Raw genomic sequence first — 10,105 nt, forward strand, 5'->3', positions numbered from 1 at the left:
GTTGCAAAATTTTTGAACAAAATTTTAACCCCATATATTCCAAACAATTACACATTACAATCTTTCCGTGAGTTTATTAATCTCCTCAGCATTAATAAACCGTCCAAATTTATTGCCTCTCTGGATGTTGAATCACTATACACAAATTTACCAATTCATGATACAATTGACATAATTATCAACACCGTTTACCACTCAGATATGGTTCTATTGAGCATACCGAAAGCACAACTGAAGTACTTTCTTCAAATTTGCACTACCGAAGCACCATTCCACAGCCCCACAGGCAAACTTTACAAGCAAATCGACGGTGTCGCTATGGGACCCCCGTAGGCGTCCTATTTGCCAGATTTTACCTAGGACAGCTGGAGAATGAGACCTTCAAAAATAATGCAAATTTAAAACCAAATATCTACGCTAGATATGTTGATGTCTCTTATAACGATCCTGAACAAATCACCCATCTTCTTAGTACCTTAAACAAATCAAAATTAAAGTTTACCACTGAAATTGAAAAAGAACAACGTTTACCTTTCCTCGATGTGTTGGTCACCCGTGGCAAAGAACGATTCAAAACTGCGGTCTATGTCAACGAAATAAATACAGGAATTTGTTTGAATGGACAAAGTGAATGTACCGATGCACACGATGCAGGCTTACGATGCATAAACAGAGTGGTGCTATTAAATCTCATTTGGACTCAACACACTCAATCACTATTAGCCGTGAAATCCTCGACAGCAACATCAAAGTAATATACCAGAACACCAACTACACGCATCTTAAAATTGCATATGCAGTCCTAATTGACATCAATAAACCAAAAATAAATATACAACAAAAAATGACAACTTCACTTCTAACCCGACGCTTAATCAACAATGAAAACAAAGAAGTAATAAAATCTAGCATTGTAAATAGTGACAAAGAAGAATATGATGCTGAAAAAGAAACCAACGAAGATGGACCAGCCAATAAAGAAATCTGACACCTAATTTCCATCTAAGTTCACTTTGACAAAGTGAATATTTCCCTATATAAACTAAATCGCACTGATGATGATTCATTCGGAATCGAAATATGGCCGTATTTGCAGCATGAATTCGGAAAATAAGTTTTTTTTTGAATTTTAAAAAACTTTAGTGAGAAAAATTGAAAAAACGAACTACAAACATATTAACGCCAAACATTCGGTAGAATTTATGGAATATTGTAAAAATTATGGTCTATTACCAACATATATATATATATATATATATATATATATATATATATATATAATATATATCTATATATATATACATAACTTTACACATAAGCACCAATATTTTCAATTATCGAATTCAAATTTGAACAAATGTTGTTGACAAAAAATATTTTAAATCAGATTTAAAAAACGATTTTTATTATTCTACATTATGAATAAAACACAAAATCCAACAATTTTATTAGTATTGGTCTATATTTTCAATAGTCATCAGATACACAGACAGCATCTATATATTAACAAAACACTCGTCATCGTCGTTTTCATCAACGTTCAGCATTGAAGCTTCATTGTTATCACCGCTACCAGCACTGTTATTTATGCCTATATAATTCATTTGCTTAGATACAATATACGGCGTGGAGGCTCCAAAAATGTAATTAGTTAAAACTGGATCAGTTTGAGCAGATCTGTTCACTATATAGTGTTGGCCTAGATATTTTAGTTTTTGTTTCTTTCGTACTTTGCAAAATCTAAAAAAATTAATCGTTATTATTAATGATTATCATTTTTATCGTTTACGTTTAAGGACGCAACTTATAATTTAATTAATTTTTATAATTTCCAAAAGGTTCACAAAGACATATTATTTTATTTATTCCAGAGTATATTAAATTTTATTATTTTTTTTAGAATTAAAAATAATAAAATTGTTACATTGGCTTATTAACTTTGTCGAATTTCTAAATTTATTCAACGGTTTTCACTTTTTATTTATAAACGTTTCTGAGTTTCTGAATTGATAAATCTCAATTTTTTTAATTATTTCATTTTTACAGTATCAGAAACCTTTGAACATGTTTTTAAAGTTTGAAAAAATAAACCTGTTGAGGATCATAATAGTAAATATAACAAATATGAGGACTATGGACAACACAATCAGCACCCATATTTCTTCAATGACTTGCCATACATAGCTTCCCAATCTGTACTGATTGATATCTTTTGGTAGACCTCTATATGTTCTCAGGAAAGTTAAATTCTATTTATAAAAGTGTATGATCAGAACTGGTTAATAACAATTATCATAAAAATGACCATTTAAAAAACTAAAAATTGTATGATTATTTTTTGTTAGCCGGAAATTCATCTTCTAAATAAATATAAATTAGAACATTCCTGTCTTATCAAAAAATCAATAAATACAATTAACACTTGAATTTAAAAATGTAAACCTTCAAATGAAACTTGCTTGTTTTGTTCATTTCACTGAATACCTCATCTAAGTAATCGGTACCTGAGTCTATCAGTTGGTGTTAAATGTTATGAACCATTTGTTATAATGCTGCCATTAGAATAATATTACATTGAAATCAATTTTTTCAGAAAATAGCATCACTAACCGTTGATAAGTACGGACACCCGAAACACCCTGTTTAAAACTTCTGGTTCAAAATCGATAAATTTAATTTGGTTAAGTCGTTCATGACTTAACGTTTCTTCACCATAAGCCTCAATTTCTTCGTCATCGTAACTGCAAAAGTGGTATCAGCTGTTATCTTATGCTTATCTATTTTTTTTTAATTTGGACGGTTATTATTTTTGTTACCAAAAAAGGTAATACCATAACGCTTTTTTTAAGTTTTATGAATACCGTTGGGGCTCATCCGGTACGTAGTAAACAAGGAAATCGTCTTATTACTTTTTAACTTTTATATCTTTTGGAATCGTGAAATTTTTGGGATGTTTAACATTTTTGGATGGTAATTTAACACTTTCTAATAAAAGTTGTTTTAAATACAAAGTATAAAAATATTTCAGTAAGGAAAATATAAGGTTAAAAAATCACATTTTAACAAAGGTGACAAATTTTTTAACGCAAACGGTGACAATGTTCAACCAAGCAAAAAATCTAATTCAATTGAAGTTTACAAATTTTAAATGATGCTCATATGATTAAAAAGACTTGTGATAAAACGACTTGATAAATATCTGAACAAATATTATTATAATACTATGTACACAAACTTAGAGTCAGTTTCTTTGTTTTCTTCCTCTCTTATTCCGCCAAGAGTTTCATCTTTAGCAACTCCAGCATTTTTATTGTTGTAATCGCCGTAAGTATAGTAATTTTCTTTTTTTCTGGTCGCTTTCTCTTTTCTATCTGCGTCTTGATCCAAATTATGAAGGGAACTTTTGATAACGTTATCGGTAATATAAAAGTTGAAAGATGACAGGGAAGTTATAGGTAGGTCACTTCGTACTGTGTACGTTTTCTTTCTGTGGATTAAGCGAAGAGTAAAATTTAATAACTTAGATCTAATTGTTTAGATCTTTTAAATAATTTTACATAAATTGAGTGAAAATTGTAAAATAATAAAATTTTAGGATGTGTTTTTTGCACATGCAACAATTCTATTTCTCTGAGAATCACGATTAATATAAGGCTTCTTCAAAGTTAAAAAAAATTGACAATTACAATCTAACTGCCGTTAATTTCTGCAAAATAAGTGATTTAAGTAATGTTCAGTATCAGGCGTATTCACAAACACTGGGTGCCTGTTGTTGAATTTTACCCATTTTATTACACTGCCCACATTTTGAATTACGATAGGATTCATTTTATACAAACTTTATGCTAAACAATTAGAATAACTCAACCGTGTTCTAAAGTTCAAATTGTTATAACAATGTTTGAATTTTTAAACCATACCAAATTGAAAAACACGAACATTTGGCTATAGCATCTGACTATAGCCAGTATACATTGGCAAATTTCGCCGACTAAAAAAAAATCAGAAAATGATACAGCCTATGTATGGCGGTCATGTAAATTTTGAAATAGAATGCACAGCCAATATTAAACGATTACAAAAATTAAAAGCAGTAAATAAATACGAGTGCTCAAATGAATTTTAAGTTTTTCAACATTGGAACAACGTGGACTGTGTACCAAAATGACTAATTCCAATTTAAAATCAAATCAACATATTCGGTAATCTGAAGATAGTAGCAGCAAAAATAAAGCTAAAATCAAGCTTTTTTGACAAACTTATAAAAACGAATTCATATTTTCATTCCTATTGTTCAACTTCACTCATTTTTGTTTTAAAAGTTTTGTAATAATTTGTAAAAAGTTCTTACTAAAAAATTAAATGATCAAAAGTGTAATTTTAATTACAAAATTGTAAGGAACCAAGCACGATTGAAATCATCATTTGGTGACGCCATAATTTAAAAAAAGATTTAAACAAATGTAGTATAAAAAATCAAAATAATAAATAATTGTTAAAAATTTGTAAAAAAAAATTTACAACTGCAGTTTAATAAGAATAGGGGTTGTAAAAAGTCCATTGCAAATAATTGATTTAAAAAATAGGCATTTAACAAAGTACGATATGAAGTAAATGGTTCTAATATGAATATAAAAAACTGATTTTTAAGAAAATGATGTTAAAAAATATGAAGTGGGAAAATTTCAGAAAACTTAAACTTAAAAGTATTTAAAATTTTACCTAGCTGAGAGTTTGCTTTATTTGTAGTTTGTGCATTTCAAATTAATAGTGTTGAAGCCTCGTAACTACCAGCACCAATGTTAATAATTGAAAGATCTCTATATTTCCAACACCAGTGTTTTAGCTCCCAACGATCTTCAAGTGTTCGTTATTCCATAGATTTAAGAATTCCGAGAGATGAACACAACTTCTTCAAATGCAAACTTTGTTGAACGTTTATAATATGAGTACCAACAATAATGGAAACAATAAATTAATTCAAGTTACCACATAAATCCCGTTTACGACTTCGCTTTTTTCGCTGAAAACCGGATTAGTGAACGTCTTTACGCGGGACGTATTTATAGCTGATTTTACAATCCAAAGATTACAAATATTGCAAAGCTAACAATAGTCAAATAATGTATAGCCCAATTCGATCATTCCCGCGGTTATAACATTAGCAATTATTGTTAAGTTTTTAATTGTTCTCAAAAAAACAAACTTATCAGATTTATGGTTTAAAAAACAAAGAAAGAAAAAGTAGAAATAGAAAAAAAATTAAACATATACACACGTACCTATATACAACAAAAATATTTCTGACAAGCATTAATACAAAATTACAAAGAATAGAAAAAAAGGCAATAATATTTTTTAATTCAATAAATCCCCACAACTATAATAGGTTTTTTTAATATATATATGTATTTAATTTAAGAAGTTGTAATCAAAAAACGCAACTAGTTAGTACATGCATAAAAGTTACATAAAAATATGACATCATGTATAATTGCACTCATTTATTTACACCCAATTTCTTTGAACACACACACGCACATATAGGTAACAGGATCTTTCGCCGATGCATTTTTCGCTGAATGTTAAAGAATGTTGTCGATTTTGGTAAATATGATTCATTCTAAAAACATTTTAATTTGTTGTTGCTGAGTGATTTGAGATGAATACATAGTTTGAGTTTCAGCTTAATTTAATTTAATCCTCGATTTAAAGAAGAGAAACGTTCCGATAAACAGCTCTTAATTGGCAGGAACAGCCAATTTCTGACAAATTCCACAATTAGAATATTCAGGTTAACGAAACATCGTAGGCTTGAGGTTAGCGTAAGGCAAACTGAGTTTATAAATATTGTTACTATTTTTTGAATAGGACCAAGTTCTTACGAAAATATTATTTTTCATATTATCTCTTTTAATTTTAAAAAATTATTATTCATCAATTAGCTATAATTTTTTTAATAAATGCAAAAAAGAAAACAAATTATTATTTTAAAATAAATGAAAAATTTATGTAATAACTAAAAAAATTCATTATAGTACAACCTTGCGAATTCCCACATTTGACTGTGTTTTTCGTATATCTTTAATCTTAGCCTTTTGTACAATAATTGAAAATCCTGGGTGTTTAGTTATAAGCACTGTTACTGTTGTTAATTGCTATTGTTATCAAGCAAATAAAATGTTTCACTATCAAAATGCCATATTGAGTGTTGCAATGAGCTGGCATAATTTTTAAAAAAATCCTTAAATGCATGACAATTTTTTGAGTGCATTTTTACGCACATGTACGTTGTGCGTTTATAGAGAAAAATAGCAAACATCATTGACAGGTAAAAACACCAAACTTCAAATCGTTAATTAAATTTTGGTTATGTGATGCAACAACAAAATACTCACCAAATTGTCGGCTTCATTCAGCGTGTATTCAATGGTGCTTATTTTCTTATAATTTTTCTTGCTCAATATTTCGAGAGATTGAAAAAAATCTGAATGCTTGTACGTTATGTGATGTGTTTTTATTAGTTCCTTCCAGTATTTTTATGTGTGTCATGTCATTTGTGTGTTTTGGTACGTCTGTATGCATACGTATAAGCATTTGCAGATATGGACATTGTTTATTTACAATTATACAAAAAAGTTATTTTTAGAATATATTGATAATATTATATATGCATAATTCAAGATTTTGAAAAATTTTGTAGGAAAGGAATCGGAATAGTAACTTTTAGGGAAAAAGAGCTGAAACATATTCTAAAAATGATTTTATAAAGTTTGTTTTTGAGAAGATATGCAGATAATGTAATAATTTCATTTTTTATAACACTAAAATTAATAAAACTTGTTTTAATAATAAACGTACTGAAAAAATTAAAATAATTTTGTGAGGTCTCAAAATACAGTAGGTATTTCATTTAATTTTTTTATATAAAAAATAAGTGTGTAGCGATAAGCTTATGCTAGATTTGTGTACATATAATTTTATTAATAAGAATAGATATATAGGTTTTAGCCAAAGCCAAATTTGCACCAATTACTGTTAAAAGCAAAATGTTCATAGAAAAAAAAGACATAACCGGATATTTTACAATATCCGGTTATGCGTTATCTAACTATAATGCTGACAATATTTTTATGCATTGGTGTTGTAAAATAATTTAAAATTTTTAAAAATTGGCGTTTAATTTTTGTTGAAGTTCACGCGAAATTGATAATAAAAATTAGAATCGGCGTAAATTTGGCTCTTTGCCGAAGTCGAAATTCCGTACAGCCCTAAGAAGTTTGTGGGAATAAGTTGATATTTCGATCGGCATTCCCTTCTTTTGTCTTCTTTTATGTGGTGTACAATTTAATTTTTTGTGTGTAAATATATTAACAAATTAAAAATGAAATTTAATGAGACTCATTTATAAGTGATCCAACAAATTGGATAAAAGAGGTCATCTAAATTCATAACATATCGCCTCATGGTGTCAATGATGCTCAAATGCATCATTGACAGTGTATCATACATACTTCATGTTGCGTGCCATCTATCATCCACCAAAACATCCATCATACGAAGACTCCTCCTTGCTGAAGAACATTGATGATCTCTCCAACTCGGTGTTGGGGAGCAAATCAAAACTCATCATTGGGGTGACTACAATTAACTCGACTATTATTTCATCCTTCAAACAGATCTACATCCTCCTATTTTGGGGTCTCACCCACCAAGGCCGCAACCTTGAGAAATATAGGGGATAAATGTGGACATCACTTACACAAATAGGTCATACGTTTCAACTCATCATCTTGGGGTCGTTGCAGCCCCTCCACCAACTAATTCAACAACAAAAAACAACACCAGAAAAGTTATTTCATTTCGCCGTCACTATCCTTACAGAGTTGTGCCTGCCTTCAACATCTCAACAACACCGACTTTAACAATAACTTCAACTTCAGTAACATCAGCATCAAAAGTTTTTGATAATAATAATATTAATAAGGAGGATATTAATAATAACAGTAATAATAACAGTCTTAATAATTGTAATAATATTCGTAATATTATTAATGAAAACTTTTTTTATTTCTTCATAAAAACATAATTAGATGTAAAAAAGAAAAAAAACTTAATAAAAGTGTAAAAATAAATAAATAAATAAGTGTTAAGATAAAATTAAATTGTTTATTCTACGTAGCTCGTAATACAAAATGTATGACTTTAAATTAACATTTCAACTTTCAATAGTTGTTTCTATCGCAATATATGGCATAAGATGACGGTATTATTTGAAATAATAGGGCTATTACAAAATTGATCAGACCAAATATTGTTGATCAGTGATAAATTTGAACAATTACAAAAACCTAACGATGAAATTTCAAATGTTTTAATTAGGCGTATCTGAAAAAAACAGCTCATCAATAATAAACCACTTGGAGCGTATCACATGCATCAGGTAGATGCTTTTCCTCTAACATTGCCTATCATTAAAATTGCTGATTAGTTTAAGCTGGATTGGAACCACTTAGTCGCTTAGTGTTACGATGAAGCCTCAGTTATGAGTGGTGTACACTCCGGTGTCTAAGCTCGAATCAAGGAAAAAGCCCCACAAGCAATTTATGTACACACAGCCCATCGTCTGAATTTGGTTCTAGTACAGACTGTTAGAAGCATCAGCATTTTTTGTAACAATCCAACAGCTTTTCAGTCTTTCTAACTCATAGCAATATTCGTCATGATTTGTTCATGCAGATACAAAAAAATAAAAACGTACAAATTCTCGAGCTTATCTTAGTTGATACTTGTTGGTCTTATTGGTCAGCAAAGACTAGCAGTGGTAGTTTGGTTAAAGTAATAACAATATTTATAATGAAAATAACATTTTTTATAAAGGTATTATGGATTACGTGTGCATATTATTTGTGTCAAAAATATCATAAAAAACAATTTTTTGAATACACACACAAATATATATATATATATATATATATATATATATATATATATCGAAATATATTGAGGAAAATCACAGCATGTTCGGCGTTAGTTAACTTTCAATTTAACTTTTCGATTTTTCTAAAGGTTGATCGCAAATCATTTTCAAGTATCTTTAGTTCAAAACCAAAATTTTTGTTAATTTTATTCCTGATAGAACAGGAAAGCTTTTTTCGGTATTCCTATACCATCTTTGGTGTTCAAATTAATATGTTGTGTTTGTGCCCAGATGCTCAAATATGTATATACATAAATACTGTGCCTCAACTCTACTTTGTTGATTTCTTGTTTGTTTATAGTGAATACTTAGTTTTACAATCTTCGACTTCGTTAATTCCAGTTGCCCGTTGTTGAATATTCATTATTGGATGTCTTTCTTCTATCAGTATTGAATCGGCTAGTTGTAAATTATAATGGTTAGATTTGTCTAGTAATTTTAGTTTAGTGTTTCTTTTTCATGTGATTTTTTATAGCGCCAGTTTGTGTGTGCATCGTGAGTCTTCTCGATAACTGATAACTTGGTCATCGTCATACCAATATATTCAGAATTATGGTGCCCACACTCACCAATATTACATTTGAACAAATATTTTAAATGACTATGTATGATCCATTATCGATTCCGGTTTACTAGTGCAGTTGTTTTTCATCACAAGAGATGACGTTCTTTAGTTGGAGTAGTATATTCGTAGTTTAATACTATCGTTTTCGTTGGTTGCTTGGACGTCATTTTTTATGATTCTTTTCATGATTTTTTCATACTGATGGAAAGCGGTTGACATGTGATTCTTATAATATATTACTATGTTATTTTTGTTACTATTGTTGGTTGCATTGTTGTTGTTGCTGATTTCTGTTCTTTGCGTTCTATTATTTTCTGGATCATGGAATTTGTACATCTATTATTAATGAGTAGTTTAGTGATTATATCTAGCTCTGTTTTCCTGCTTTCTATATCAGAAAAGTGCTTGTAGGCTCTGTTTACAATGGCAGAATTCGTGCTCTCTAGATATGTTTGACAACATTCACTATTGCCATTGAGGCATAAACCTTTTTTGTTGCTTTGGTGTATACTGAGGTTTTAAATTCATTTTGCACATTTTGTATTAGTACGTCTATTATT

General features: G+C 29.3%; 1 protein-coding gene across 1 annotated transcript; it reads right to left on the minus strand.

The window, feature by feature from the left end:
• Window positions 1-1,496: 1,496 nt before the first annotated feature.
• Window positions 1,497-3,787, minus strand: HELRODRAFT_182630 (hypothetical protein; the record flags this gene model as incomplete). The annotated part of the gene is made up of 6 exons (XM_009032875.1): window positions 1,497-1,740; window positions 2,092-2,249; window positions 2,443-2,510; window positions 2,611-2,741; window positions 3,236-3,483; window positions 3,758-3,787. The coding sequence occupies 6 exons, from the start codon at window positions 3,785-3,787 to the stop codon at window positions 1,497-1,499; spliced, it is 879 nt and encodes a 292-aa protein (XP_009031123.1).
• Window positions 3,788-10,105: the final 6,318 nt, after the last annotated feature.

This window comes from Helobdella robusta (genome assembly GCF_000326865.2).
Source record: "Helobdella robusta unplaced genomic scaffold HELROscaffold_89, whole genome shotgun sequence".
Taxonomy (NCBI): domain Eukaryota; kingdom Metazoa; phylum Annelida; class Clitellata; order Rhynchobdellida; family Glossiphoniidae; genus Helobdella; species Helobdella robusta.